Genomic DNA, 16,512 nt, shown 5'->3' with positions numbered 1-16,512 from the left:
CAATTTTTGAAGCACTAAATAATTCTTTTCGAACGCAATTTTTTCTGTGCTTCATTTTTGTAACATATCACAGACACAGGTGACAAGTGTGACCTTGTAGCTCAGATTTTTTAAAAGTCAAACCAATGTTAACCAATCACTTTAACTTATTGCATTCAAATCACGGGGATAGCTGTTACAAGATGAAAAACACCCGTCTTCATTCAATTTACCATCCAACCATTTCAAATAAAAAACATAAAAATAATACACATATACACACACCCACACATATATATTATTTTTTCCCCATGTACTTTCTATTCCTGAGTTTGTGGAGATTTTCAGGCAGTTTTGTTGGTGTAAGACTAAGTACAAACTGAGGTGTAAGGAGCAAAATAATGATCCTCCCTAGTCCTAGAAGGGCATTAGTTCTGACACAAAAAATACAGTTATTCATATTGTCTATTCTTACAAACCTTTATTTATCATAATATATATCTTTATTAACATAATCTCCTTTGCTTTATCTTTTCAACAATCGTACATTTTCTTGCAGTCATTATAAAAACTATGTTATTATTTATTCATTACACTATTAACCATCATAAACATGCATATTGGGATTTATTTGTAAATGATTGGGTAATGCCTTACATAATCTTTTTGATGAACATACTAATAGCAGATGTTAATGCTTCACCTGAACCCCCCCCCCCATTATTTGAGAATATGTGTACATCTAAATATAGACATTACTATTTATGAGGGAAAACAATTGTAATACAAAATGAAACCCCATCAGTCAAACAGTAATACTCTGGAAAGGATATACATAGAGAAGAAGCAAGCCTACATCTAATCTTCACAACTTAAATGTATATGAAGCTTCTTTAGTTACTTGGTTCAAATATGACAGAACTTTTGTTGATTAATATAATGTTGTATACAAATTCAACAAACAAACATATATATGAACATCTTTACAATTACTCACAACAAAACACTTATGATTACAAGATATCATTAAAGTAAGCATACACCAGCTGCATAAGTAATTTGATGTAAAATTAAACAAGTAAAAACTTTTTTTCCTAGCTGCTTAATATAATGCACACTTCTTTATGCAATCCTTGTATCTGAATAAAGGGTGCAAGTCGGACTCTAAGCATGTATAGTGTTGACTGTTGGGTCAAAAAGTACATCCTTTATTTTTAGTCTTTTTACCCTCATAAATTTGACCCTTAACACATAGCTTTCCTAGTGAAATAGATACCCTTTTTTCATTATTTTAGTATTTTGACACCCTTATGTACGTACTTAATGTACCCTATCTTGAAAAAGACATCCTTTTTATGTGATTTTTTTGGTCGGGCATGGTATCCACTTGTCAATGTAAGTGGCCCCTCCCCCCGGACCAATTTCATTTAAGACTTAAAATGGTGATAGCTTAGTTGTAACTACCATGGTAGTAGGGCTCAGTAGCAAAACATATTATTGCCATTAAGTTTCCAGGCTCCTAGTGATAACTCCGATGTAACTGTGTGCATGTAATGCTGGGCCAATTAATAGACCAAACTAAAACCTCCATTAAACACGCTGAATCCTAAACTTGCATCTATTGCTCACTGGAAAAATCACTGTAAAAAAAATAAATTCTTAGTGCATGTTCAATCAAACAAAATATTAAATCTGACAAATCACATTTTCATTTTAAATTGACTTTACAGAACCCTTCGGTGTCAATAAGTAGCATGAATTTTTTTATCCTTATCGCTGAAGAGAGTGTAGATCCATATAAAATCAAGTCAATATTTTAAAAATGTACTGATAATAAAATGCAGAAATTACAGCAGCAAAGACAGATATACCACATCTACATTTAGATCTTATACATGTAGTATACATCAGATTAATAACAAGGTGGTGTTTAATAAAGCTTTTTGTGAGTTACACATGTCTCAACTAGAGATCATTCCCCATCCTTACAGAGATTTTCCTGATTTTTACCCAGTGGAAGAGCATTCCTGTATTAAACCCTAACCAAAAGTTGACAATTATTATAGTTTGCATTCTGATGTTTATTAGCAACACATATTTGGAGCTACAAAGATCATATTCCAACTTTAGATAATGGAATGAAGATTTATTTCATCACAAAGAACACGTCTTTTGTCATTTGTAAAGTCGTGCAAACATGTTAATGAAACACTATATAGGCCTTTTTAAATTCACTATGAAAAACTGAAAGTTATTTAGATACAAAAGTACATACATGATTTTAAATGTAAATAATGCCTATGTAAACCCATTTTAAAGTTAAGGTGCATTAATCAGAGAGGCCTTGAGGCATTGACAGGACAATGAATGATCTTTAATAACATACAGTGCAAATTGGCTTCTTTCATGTAATTTATATTTCAATACTGAAGTAATTCATATGCAGTACCAGCATTTGATAATGCAATATTTCCCATATACCACAATCCTGTATAGATTTGGTTTCATTCCAATGTAAAAAAATATTTTTAATATTTCTTAGTCAAACTAAAGCAATTTCAGAACTTGTGGTTTCACAAGAGTGTTTCTGTTGCTAAAAGCTGCTTGATGGTTAATAAACTTTTACAGGTCTATATTATCATACAACAAACAGAGAAAAGATGTGACAGATAGAAAGGACATTCTGATGAAATCATTACGGCTCATTGAGACTTGGGTTAAAAGCTCAACAACAATGTTTACAAGTCAATATCAGGTGATAAAAACATGTTGCAGTGGCAAGTAACTTTTGCTTTGTCGTTAAGGCCATTAAATTATTAAAAAGCTTGTGTCATATTCAAATCATTATGATGTCAAGACAGAGATTTGTTTGCGCCAATTTGGATCATCTTTTAGAATTAAAGCATATATTAAACGCATGTTTATTAGCACTATATCTGAACAGAATACTATCTAAACCGTCATTGACTGCCATGGCACACAAGGAATGCCTTTATTGTGGCTCCAGTGATTTTCTGTTCTTGTACATTGTATAATTCCTTGAAGGATTGTTTATATTCAGAACTAAATCAATCAATAAATGATGTGAATTAAACTATAGAAAATGTTGGTGAGCTTTGAATGTTAAGGAGATATTGTCTATTCCCCAAGACGACAACATACCCTGTTACCACATTGAAGATTCTGGCAGCCACTTGCTGTATCAGCATATGGTCCTTCTTCAATGTTATCACAATAGTAAAAGGTCTCATGATTGAGGGTTGGGCAAACACTAACCAATACAGATAAACCAGCTCCAGTGACATTAAGACATCCAGATAGATCAAGATGGTTGAGATTAGGCCAGTTTCCTCCTTGAGATAGTGATCTATAGGATAAAACAGTGATGTCATTACCATTAATTGGGAAACTGCAAAGAAATTAAGGTCCCATCAGTGCTGTTCATAATATAATAAAATAACTCAAGTTTTGCTTTTGAAAATTTGACAAAATTGTGATAATCATTTGTAAAGATTAGATAACTTTGCAAATGTTGGGTGATAGCTATGCTTTAACTACATGTATAAATAAGGAGATAAAACTACATTATTCAATTTAGTTGAACTATCATATGGTAGTTCAAGTACAATAGTTCTTGACGATTTAAAGCACAAGTCCAGAGGTCAACATAAGCAACATAATACATGTAATACTAGCTATTAATGCACTTTATCACTTAAATATTTGCACCTGAAGTAGTCCAGACCAAAAATTTAAATCATGGTTTAGTAAGGAAGACAAACATTCACAATGCAAAATATGAACTTTAATCTCAACTGTCTCAGTGGCTAATCAGTAGGGAAGACCGGGGTTAGTTGGAGCATGGGGTAAGTTGAAACATTGTAATTTTCTTTAAAGCCTGTGAAATAAATTCATGCAATACTGCACTCAATTTATTGCTATTAATAATACAATAGTGTGGAATTATTATTGCAATAAATTGAGGGCAGTATTGCATAAATTTATTTTACAGGCGATAAAGAATATTACTATGTTTCAACTTACCCCATGTTCCAACTAACCCCGGTCTCCTCTACATTCAAATCCTGGGGGGGGGGGGGGGGTTTATTAAAAGAATTCTCCCCAATCAATACATTAAATGAGCAGCTAAAGATTTGTCCTAATACTCCAGGTGGAGGAGCAATAATCGCCCCCTCAATATTTATGTGATAAATCTGTAACATTTGAGGACTGCATTGTTTCGTGGCTAGTTTATTTCAAGTCTCTGGCAACTTTTGAGACCAAATTTGCCGAGGCTCAGTTTTAAACTATGCAACATTATGCAAGCACATGTCAGTTCACGATTGCTAAAAAATGTGAATTCATAAAGGCAATACAAAATAAGTTTTCAGCTAAAATTAATGTACATGTATTTTTGACTGAAATAATGTGACTAATGAATTTCGTTGAAAAACAACAAGAATCAATAGGTCAAGAAACAAGTTCCCAATACATACAAATAATTTAAAGTAAAATTTTTAGGAATGCCATAAAGAATACCTAATCCAAAATAAGCATACCGGAAGCTATGAGAAAAAAAAGTATTACTTCATGAATAAATTAGCATACATGCTGTTATTAAATTAAGCTAGATTTAATGAAATTTAGCTATGCCTTATTTACCATTGTGCCTATTTTGATTAATGGACAAGATCTTAGGGGGCTATAATTCATCCCCCATCCCCTCAGACTGACAAGTTTTAAAAATACCTATTCGTATAGGTCCATGGGACTATTAAGGTTATAAGGAAAATTAAACATTTAGAACAAGAAAGCTTGTGCAAAAACAGATCAACGAACGTTTGAGAAAAATGAATAAATAGTAAGCATTTAAGTTAAGATCAATATTATAATGTAGATCCTCCCATTGGCATTGCGACAAAGACGTGTGATGTCACATGTGAACAACTTTCCAATTAATTTTGTATATTTCACTTAAACTGCCTCTTTTATCACATCAATCAGTAGATCATGTATTCTTTCTACCGTGCGTATCAATAAAAAGTTTACACTGTGAAAAAGTCCTGGGAATTGAACTAGCACATACAATGATGTGGAGCTCATCTGGCATCTCGCAACGAAATTTAACACAATTTTGATTTCAGCCCAGTTGACACTGTAGTGAATTATATTGGTGACATAAATTGAGGATATAGAATTGAAATTGATGAAGAAATGATATAAAAGCTTTTTTTGTGATCTATAAATAAATTTCATATAAATTAAGCATAAATAATTTTCTAACAAAATTTCTTTACTCTGTGTAGAACCTCATGTGTATGTAGCTCTGAGATTGAACAAAAAAAAATCAAAATCAATCAACAAATGAATTTGTGAGATTTTGAAAATATATGGATAAATTAGCATATTTACTAAGTTTCAAAATTCTGTGTTGAAATTTTGTATCACCACCTTGAGATATCATGTAAAGCAAACAAAATTGAAATTGATCAACAAATGAAGAAGAATTTTTTTTTTGTGACTTATGAATAAATTTGGCATAAATTAGCATAAATAATTTTCTAGACAATATTTCAAAATTTTGTGTACAATTTTGGTGAACCTCATGCAGCTCTACCAGATGGAAGAAAAAAAATCAAAATCTGTCAACAATTAAAGAAGCATTTTACGTGAATTTTTAAAAATACGCACAAATTAGCATATTTAATGACTTTCAAAATTCTGTGTAGAAGTTTTGAATCCCCCACCTAATGCTATCATATAAAGCAAACAGAATTAAAATCAGACTTGAAATGAATAAGAAGCATTTTGAAATTCAGTCAACAAATAAAGAAGAGGCATTTTCTGTGATTTATGAAATTTTGCATAAATTAGCATAGATAATTTCTACTCCAAATTTAAAAATTCTGTGTAGAAGTTCTACCAGATGAAAAAAAAAAATCAAATTCGGCCAACAAATAAAGAAGAAGCATTTCATGTGAAATTTTTAGAATATACATGAATTAATTTTGCATAAATAAGCATAAGAATTGTTCTAGTCAAAATTTCAAAATTCTGTGTAAAACTTTGGTGGACCGTATGAAGCTCTACCAGATAGAAGCAAAAAATTCAAAATCGGTCAACAAATAAAGAAGTATTTTTTGTGAATTTTGAAAAATGCGCATAAATTAGCATATTTAATGAGTTTCAAAATTCTGTGTAGAAGTTTTGAATCCCCCACCTAGTGCTATCATACAAAGCAAACAAAATTGAAATCGGACTTTAAATGGCGAAGAAGAAGCATTTAGAAATTGTGGACAGATGAAAGATGACCGACGCCACCCTACATGTATGGCATAAGCTCATCTGGCCCTTTGGGCTGGATGAGGTACAAATATATAAAATGGGGGATAATTTTTTCATATATATTCTTGGGTTGGGTCTCATGAAAGTAAAAGTTTTGACAGAATGTTATGCTTGAGCAATGTCCGTTTTTGTAAAGCTTGCAATTATCAGTTTGCGCAGAAATGCTTATTTTCAAGCTGTGTCAAGGATGAAAGGCAAAATTAATCTGACCATGCAGTACATTTCTTTTCAATTTTTAGCAAATTTAAAGGCAATGAATATCAATATGAAAATCAAGCATACGCCATTTGATGTGAATCACTGCTCCATGGCTTCGGTTTGTGGTGAGGGGGTGGGGCGCAATGACACTCTATGAAGTGTTTTGGGAAAGGAAACAAGTTAAAAAGAGAAAAGATATCTTCAAATCAATCTTCCCAGCTAAATTCAATGTGATTTACGTCTACTTTTATTCATATGACTACTTCAAAGTTCTGCGCAAATCATTTTTCACAAACTTTTCAGAAGTGGTGCTCACTCAAGCGGAAAGATTTTTTGACATTCATATCGTCATTTGCTTTAAGAGATCTGCACAATGATTAAATGTTGCAAAATATTGCAATTATATCATTTTACAGGATTATTTCTAAACTAAACTTTTTTTATACACACTGTATAGGAGGGCATTTAATTCAGATTTTCAAAGAATGCATTATGGGTAGTTTGTATCACCATATAGAAAAAAAAAGAGCAAAGAAAAGACATTTTGGTGGTATTTTATAGTCCATCAAAGGGAAAGTTGTTCACATGTGACATCACACATCTTTGTCGCATTTTAATGGGAGGATCTCCACATAGCTTTAGTGATCGTAATAGTCAAATGCTCATATCTTTATCTTTCTCATTTTTTATCAAATTTTTCTCAAAGATTCTTTGATCTCATTCTTTAATTTTCTGTTTCCACACAAGCTAACTTGTTCCAAGGGATTCATTCCCCTTTAACCCTAAAAAGACGGGGGGGGGGGGGGGGGGCTGATTCAGCCCCCCCTCGACATTTTTCGCAATAAATCCGCCACGCAAAATTGTTTGACCGTTTCGCTCGCTGACTTTCTACTTTCAAGTTTCAAGTCTTGCGCAACTTTTGAGACCAAAATTGTGACCCCCGGGTACGCGGTTCCGCAATTATTTTTCACATTTTGTAAGTGCATGCAGACCCAAAATTACTCAAACGTGAATTTGTGTACAAATCCAATGCAAATAGTGTTTTTAGCCAAAATTCATAAATGTATCATTATTTTTCCTTTTTCTGCTGAAAAAAATTAATTTCATCTTTTTTTATGGTTAAAATAAAGTCCCGACAATTTCCATTGAAAAAACAATAAAATACAAAAAGTCGAAAAACAAAGAAATACATAAGAAATTTAGAAAACAATAGAATACATAAGAAAATAAATGTGATGTTGAATTTTTTAAAAAATAAATTGATCAGATGCCTATCTAGAGTATGTGAAACAAAAATTAGCATTTCAGGGGCATTATTTTATAAATTAGAGCAAACTTATGATTTTACACATAAATTAGCATAATCAATGAGACATGAGATTTTTTGCAGAATTTGATGTTATAGTTTTGTAGGTAATGCCATGGGTAATGCGTGTGCCAATTTTCGTCGCGATTGCGCGAGCGACGGCCGAGATCATAAGGGGGGGGGGCTGAATCAGCCCCCCCAGTCTTCTTTAGGTGTCGAAATAGCCTAGTCTATTTAGGGTTAAGGAAGTATAACAAGTGGAATGCCTCTGGCCGTCTCACCTGCATCACGCGGTTAAATATAGCAGCAGTGCTGACTTTGAATACTTCTCTAACTCGCACAAGATGTTCAGTGATACATGGTTACTCTTATGTCCACTTTTTATGAACTAGACCAATAAACTTACAGAGATATGATGGTTATTCAACAACAAGTGGAATGCCTCTGGCCGTCTCACCTGCATCACGCAGTTCAATATAGCAGCAGTGCTGACTTTGAAAACTACTCTAACTCGCACAAGATGTTCAGTGATACATGGTTACTCTTATGTCCACTTTTTATGAACTAGACCAATAAACTTACAGAGATATGATGGTTATTCAACAGATACACCCAATATGGCCAAAGTTCATTGACCTTTGACCTTGGTCATGTGACCTGAAATGCGCACAGGATGTTCAGTGATACTTGATTACTCTAATGTCCAAGTTTAACGAACTAGACCAATAAACTTTCAAAGTTATGATGGTAATTCAACAGATTTCCCCGATTCGGCCAAAGTTCATTGACCCTAAATGACCTTTGACCTTGATCATGTGACCTGAAACTCGAACAGGATGTTCAGTGATACTTGATTACTCTTACGTACAAGTTTCATGAATCAGATCCATAAACTTTCAAAGTTATGATGGTAATTCAACAGATACACCCAATTCGGCCAAAGTTCATTGACCTTTGACCTTGGTCATGTGATCTGAAACGCGCAAAGGATGTTCAGTGATACTTGATTACTCTAATGTCCAAGTTTAACGAACTAGACCAATAAACTTTTAAAGTTATGATGGTAATTCAACAGATACCCCCGATTCGGCCAAAGTTCATTGACCCTAAATGACCTTTGACCTTAATCATGAGACCTGAAACTTGCACAAAAATTTTCAGTGATGCTTGATTACTATTATGTCTAAGTTTCATGAATCAGATCCATAAACTTTCAAAGTTATGATGGGAATTCAACAGATATCCCCAATTTGGCCAAAGTTCATTGACCCTAAATGACCTTTGACCTTGGTCATGTGACGTGAAACTCATGCAGGATGTTCAGTGATACTTGATTAACCTTATGTCCAAGTTTCATGAACTAGGTCCATATATTTTCTAAGTTATGATGACATTTCAAAAACTTAACCTCAGGTTAAGATTTCGATGTTGATTCCTCCAACATGGTCTAAGTTCATTGACCCTAAATGACCTTTGACCTTGGTCATGTGACATGAAACTCTAATAGGATGTTCAGTAATACTTGATTAACCTTATGGCCAAGTTTTATTAACTAGGTCCATATACTTTCTAAGTTATGACGTCATTTCAAAAACTTAACCTCAGGTTAAGATTTGATGTTGACGCCGCCGCCGCCGCCGGAAAAGCGGCGCCTATAGTCTCACTTTGCTTCGCAGGTGAGACAAAAACCCCAACATGGCCAAAGTTCATTGACCTTACATGACCTTTGACCTTGATCATGTGACCTGAAACTCGAACAGGATGTTCAGTGATACTTGATTACTCTTATGCACAAGTTTCATGAATCAGATCCATAAACTTTCAAAGTTATGATGGTAATTCAACAGATACACCCAATTCGGCCAAAGTTCATTGACCTTTGACCTTGGTCATGTGACCTAAAACGCGCACAGGATGTTCAGTGATACTTGATTACTCTAATGTCCAAGTTTAATGAACTAGACCAATAAACTTTCAAAGTTATGATGGTAATTCAACAGATACCCCCAATTCGGCCAAAGTTCATTGACCCTAAATGACCTTTGACCTTAATCATGAGACCTGAAACTTGCACAAAATTTTCAGTGATGCTTGATTACTATTATGTTCAAGTTTCATGAATCAGATCCATAAACTTTCAAAGTTATGATGGGAATTCAACAGATATCCCCAATTCGGCCAAAGTTCATTGACCCTAAATGACCTTTGACCTTGGTCATGTGACGTGAAACTCATGCAGGATGTTCAGTGATACTTGATTAACCTTATGTCCAAGTTTCATGAACTAGGTCCATATATTTTCTAAGTTATGATGACATTTCAAAAACTTAACCTCAGGTTAAGATTTCGATGTTGATTCCTCCAACATGGTCTAAGTTCATTGACCCTAAATGACCTTTGACCTTGGTCATGTGACATGAAACTCTAATAGGATGTTCAGTAATACTTGATTAACCTTATGGCCAAATTTTATTAACTAGGTCTATATACTTTCTAAGTTATGACGTCATTTCAAAAACTTAACCTCAGGTTAAGATTTGATGTTGACGCAGCCGCCGCCGGAAAAACGGCGCCTATAGTCTCACTTTGCTTTGCAGGTGAGACAAAAATGTAAATAAAATATTCTAATTTACCAAACATTAAAATGACACAAGGCTCTTGTGAAGCTTCATTTACAGTGTTTGTTTCTCCCTTCAAGCTTATTGATAAAAGATACACTCACCTTGCTTACCACAATCATATATCAACCTCAGTTTACATGAAGTGATAGAGTACTCCACAGCATACAAGTCTACTGCATGGTTGGTGGTAATACCTTTCATTATATTGAATATAGTCCTGTGTAGCAGCAGCTACTACTACTACTACTACTACTACTACTACTACTACTACTACTACTACTACTACTACTACTACTACTACTACTACTACTACCACTACCACTACCACTACCACTACCACTACCACTACCACTACCACTACCACTACCACTACCACTACCACTACCACTACCACTACCACTACCACTACCACTACCACTACCACTACCACTACCACTACCACTACTACTACTACTACTACTACTACTACTACTACTACTACTACTACTACTACTACTACTACTACTACTACTACTACTACTACTACTACTACTACTACTACTACTACTACTACTACTACTACTCCTCCTCAAACAAAAACACATACTTGTTATTGTTTTTCCATTCATTAGTAAGAAAGGATTCATTCATTCTTTGAAAAAAAGAATACAGAGCCATATATCAAGCTTACACATGAACTGATGTTAATATCATCAAGGTAAAACTGACTACATGTCACATTTTGCCCTATCCTGAAAACAAATAATGCATTATTAATAATATCAACACATTTGAATGTTTGGCCTCTTATATTCTACCAATGACCTTTACTTTGTCTCAATCTCACTTAATGATTGATGATACCATTTTAACCAAATTCACCTAGATAATAAGCTTACCTTAGTCCATCATCTGTGATTCTGTAACATCCTGATAGACTCAAGAATTCAAGCTGTCTTGATAGCTTTCCTCCACCATCGCTATGTTCTCCCTCTCTATCACTGCTCCTATCATGCCTGCCAACATGGCGGCTCTTAGTCCTTGGAGCAGAATCTACAGATAGTCTCTGAGAGTGTATCACATCGCTCTTCAAATGACAACCACTGTCACATGTCTCTGGCGGCATTCTGCTTACAATGTCTGTATCATTTTGTGCATCACAGTGCCTAATTGAGCAACATCCCTGATCTCTTTGATCATGGGCACCATCTACATTCAGCGGTCGGCCATTTTTGTCACTAATACCATGCTGACAATCAGCTTTGGGACTGTCGATGATCTGATTATCTGGCATAGTTAGTAGAGCTTGTCTAATAGATGATAACCTCTTGAGGGTTGTGTCTGTGATGTTTACACAACCAGAGATATCCAGGTGCTTTAGTTTGCTACCTACACCATTCCTTCCAAGCCTGTGAAAAAACATGATATTCATATCATTTAGTCACAACTTTAATCTGTATAAATATTAACTGACAAGCAACAGCATATCCATCACTCCGAGATCTTTCAAAGTTGGCTTTGAATTGGAAGAATGCCAGAAATTGGACAACATGGTGGCTTGCCATAAAAAAGAATGTAGTCATTGATGAAAAGTTTATAAAGAATGCCGCTGAGGAAAATAAACAAGTGGAGTGCCTCTGGCAGTCTCACCTGTAATACAATTAATCACCAAACACACCATTCATATAATGATACAATACTACGTTCATTGACCCTAAGTGACATTTTACCTTGATCATGTGACCTAAGACGTGTCAGTGATACTTGATTACTCTTATGTCCAATTTTTATGTACTAGACCAATACAATTTCTGAGTTATGATGGTTATTCAGCAAATACCCCCAATGGCCAAAGTTCATTGACCTTAAATGACCTTTCACCTTAGTAATGTCACCTGAAACTAGCACAGGATGATCAGTGATACTTGATTACTCTCATGTCCCAGTTTTATGAATCAGATCCATAAACTTTCAAAGTTATGATGGTAATTCAACAAATACCCCAACTTGGCCAAAATTCATTGACATTAAATGACCTCTGACCTTGATCATGTGACCAGAAACTCACCCAAGATGTTCAGTGATTCTTGATTACTCCTGTGTCAAAGTTTTATGAATCAGTTCCAAAACTTTCAAAGTTATGATAATTCAACAAATACCCCAACTTGGCCAAAGTTCATTGACCCTAAATTACCTTTGACCTTGGTCATGTGACTTGAAACTCAGGCAGGATACGTTCAGTAATACTTGATTATCCTTATGGCCAAGTTTCATTAACTAGGTCCATATACTTTTTAAGTTATGATGACATTTCAAAAACTTAACCTTAGGTTAAGATTTCAATATTGACTCCCCCAAAATTCATTGACCGCAAATGACCTTGGTCATGTGACCTGAAACTCGGGTAGGATGTTCTGTAATACTTGATTAACCTTATGTCCAAGTTTCTTGAACTAGAAACTTTCTATGTTATGCAGTTATTTCAAAAACTTAATCTTTGGTTAAGATTTGATGTTGACGCTGCCACTGCTGTCATAAAAGCAGAGCCTTTAGTCTCACTCTATGCAGGTGAGACAAAAACAAACAAGACTGAAGACTACCAGACTGGAGCAGTATAATTTTTGCACATGAGAACATAGTACACAGTAGGATTCAAGAAACTTTTCTTGCATTCAAGGTACGAATTTTACATGTATAATATGTATTCTTGCTCTATAGAATGACTTACCCTTTGAAAGCAATGTCAGATATCTTGGTTTCAGACAAATCGAGATATTTCAGGTTAGGACACTGGACAAGTAACTTGTAAACCTAGAGATGAATATATAACATGAAAGGATTATAAAAAAAAAATTGGTCGTACTTTAGTGCTATACAATGCATCCCACAAAAACGAAACCAAGATTTATCATGCCTTAATCGCAAATACAATAGACAGATGACCTACCACTGTAAAGCTTCGGGTCCCTTCTTTCATTTGAAATAACTTAGATTATTCCTCATTCATGCATGAATGAGTAAAAACAATTTGAAGAAAGGAAACCAAAAAGTCACTTGGCGGGCAGTATCTGAGTTTCAATAAGAAAATCATATTTTAAAAAAGTTCATTATCAGCTCTTTAATTTGATACCTCAATTACAGGAAACAGTCAAGAAATAACAAAGTTCTGTTTATTTGAAATAAGGCTTGAATTCAAATAATTTCATAAAATGAAAAGGTTTTACAGGATAGCTTTCAGACTTACTCGACACTCTGTTTTGTTGACAATCAGCCATGCAAAAAGTCTTTTGCTAACCTTACGATAGCTTTGGTGGGAAACCAGTGACATGTATGTTTCATGAAATTATGGAAATACAAGCAGTGTATCGAAAAAACAACTTCATTATTTCTTGACCATTTTCTGCGATTTAGCTATCAAATTTAAGAGAAGATATTGAACCTTTTCAGCATGTGATTTTCTTTTGAAATTTTGGTACCCCCTGCCAAATGACATTTTGCTATCCTTTCTTCAAATTGTTTTTACTCACTTATGCGTGGATGAAAAATCTTGTCTGTTACACTAGCTGAAAGAGGACATTCTAAGCTTTACAATGATAGGTCATTTGTCTATTATATTTGTATTTAAGTTATGATAAATCATCGCTAAACCTCGGTTTCATTTTTTGTGGGACCCACTGTAAAAAATCAATATGTTTACAAAGCATTCAACTTGATTGCTGTTTCACAATTCATTTGTCTTTAAGCATTCAATTTTTGTTTTTGTTCTGTAGCAGTATGTAGATATCTACATTATAATATGATGTATATTTTATCATATGCAACATACTTTCTTGCAGGGAAGAGACAAATGAGTATGATGCAAGAAATCAAAAAAGAAAAAGAAAAACATGCTCATCAATACATTTCATAAAATGAAATATTAATGATGCATACACAATAAAATTTGATTATTGATTTAATCATCATAAACATACCAAGCCATTAGTAACTCCTTTGCTATTAGACAGAATAATCGTCTCCACACCAGCTCCAACATGAGGTATCAGATATTTTGCCATAGCAACCAACATGCGAGCCTCCCGTCTGATGCATTCTGCTCTGTAGCTGATCATGCTGGCATTACTAGCGTCACTTTCAATTGCTGATGAAGCAGATTCATCAAAATCAGCATCCTCATCAATGACAACGTAAACATCTTCTTCATGAAAGGATTGACAGTCATTATCTTCAGAGAGGTGAATTGATGCACCAAACTGCCAGTCACCTACATCATAACAAACATTTTGATTAGGAATGAAATTGTAATTGCTTCGTACATGTGAAAAATAATTGGGTTTTCTCCCATAAGTTCACTTTCAAAACAATAGTTGAGCAATTTTGCTTTTTCTCTTTCCAACTGTTCAATTTTTTTCATCCACTTTGACTTTTCTACCATTCCCATTCAATCTTCTAATCTACTTTCACATTTCCAACCCATTTACTTTTCTACCAATATTTCATTAATGTTTCTTTCTCCTTCCTCAATGTTCAACCTTTCAATCCACTAAATACTTGCCAGGCTCTACATAGTAAAAATGATATACATCTAAAACAACAACATACAATACAAGAAAAATCATGATGGTAATGTAACTCATTACAAGGATGAGATGCATTACTACCAGTAATAACAATGCAAAAAAAAAGCACTTCCTTGAGTCGTCAAGAAATCATAAAATATGACTATTTTAATGAGAACGGTTTAATTCAGTTCGAAGAACTCAGATACTGTAAAAGTGGAAATTTTTGCGGATTTTGCGGCAAGATCAGCGAGTGCGAATTTAAAGACACACAAATTTATGAGCATCTATTTCAATTTTTAGTTTTGAACCGTGGGTCAATTGCATGTATAACTGGATAATTTGACCTATAGAGGGCAATATTTCAGTCCAAAATCATCATGCATTGCGAGAATTCGTTCCAATGCGATCATTTTTTTTTACAGTTGCGGTATTTGAATTATGATTTTGCTTGAAATATAAGTTGTTTTGCAGTTTGATTGGTGTTTAGTTCCGTTTAGTTTTAAGAAGATATCTTGTCGATCGCCCAGGTTTGTTGATTGATCCCATGCACTTTGAATAGCTGCAATCCCCGGTCCTTACCGGGTGCTTGGCCATCCATACCAGGCCAGCAGCGCCTCCATCTTGTGTTACACGATGTTCGCCAAGCAAAGAAAAGTTGTGCTAAATGTCACAAAAGTTCATGATTGGATCAAAACAAGGCTGAATTATGCCGCTTTAGAGCTAGAATTATGATCAGAAAATACATACATCATGCTGAAATGTTAATTAAAACCATTCACAGATGCGGAAGAAGTGACTTTGTGAATATATAGTGTGCAGCACGAATTCAAGAACCCACGGATATGTTTTGAAGCTGCAAATTTTATTCCGCAAAAATAACAGCGTTTTACAGTACATGATTTTTGAGGAATGTTTAAGAAACCAAGTTCAAAGGAATATGTGCACGCTTGCATGGGTGTGTGTGTATGTGTGTGTGAGTATGAGTTATACAAATAAATATCACTGGCTAATGATAAAAAACAACATTTATAATGGCCTAACACAGCCAGGGCCAGCTTAAGCCCCAGTCAAACACAAAACCAGATTCTCAAGGTTCTACACAGATCATACCGACATGTTCCGGGGAGGTCTAAGATAGTATTACCCCAGATTGAGCATCGATGAGTGTTGATGACTGTACACACATTATCAACATAACATAGGCACATGAATCTACACCAAGACCATGCCAGCAGAGCATGGCGTCTACACGGACCATCAGGGATCAGCAAGGACCAACTTGGCGGCTTCATGGACCAACCCTGAGCTACACATACCTACAGGTCAGCTACAAGGTCTATCCTGGATTGCTCTGCCAACAGAAAAGTCCTAGGATGTTTTTGACCTCCCCATAAAGTTCTGCATTGTTGGCCTCCTAGGAATTTACTGACCTCCAAGGATGCTGAAGGTGTCTCTACATGGATCTCTCTCTCAGATATGATCCATGGTTTTCTGGTGTCTATTTTTTACTGGGGCTTTACGT

General features: G+C 34.6%; 1 protein-coding gene across 1 annotated transcript in view; it reads right to left on the bottom strand.

Annotated features, from left to right (window-relative positions):
• Positions 1 to 657: 657 nt before the first annotated feature.
• LOC121410001 (F-box/LRR-repeat protein 5-like) overlaps positions 658 to 16,512 on the bottom strand; it is a 38,442-nt gene continuing 22,587 nt past the window's right edge. The window contains exons 6-9 of the mRNA XM_041601807.1: positions 14,403 to 14,692; positions 13,157 to 13,239; positions 11,328 to 11,837; positions 658 to 3,346 (exon numbers count right to left, since the gene is read on the bottom strand). Of these exons, the coding sequence (XP_041457741.1) occupies positions 3,118 to 3,346; positions 11,328 to 11,837; positions 13,157 to 13,239; positions 14,403 to 14,692 (1,112 nt within the window). The 3' untranslated portion in view covers positions 658 to 3,117. The remainder of the gene's footprint in view (positions 3,347 to 11,327; positions 11,838 to 13,156; positions 13,240 to 14,402; positions 14,693 to 16,512) is intronic.

Source organism: Lytechinus variegatus, chromosome 3 (assembly GCF_018143015.1).
Source record: "Lytechinus variegatus isolate NC3 chromosome 3, Lvar_3.0, whole genome shotgun sequence".
Classification (NCBI taxonomy): domain Eukaryota; kingdom Metazoa; phylum Echinodermata; class Echinoidea; order Temnopleuroida; family Toxopneustidae; genus Lytechinus; species Lytechinus variegatus.
Note: the sequence above shows the minus strand (reverse complement) of the source record. Positions and strands in the feature narration are given on the sequence as shown.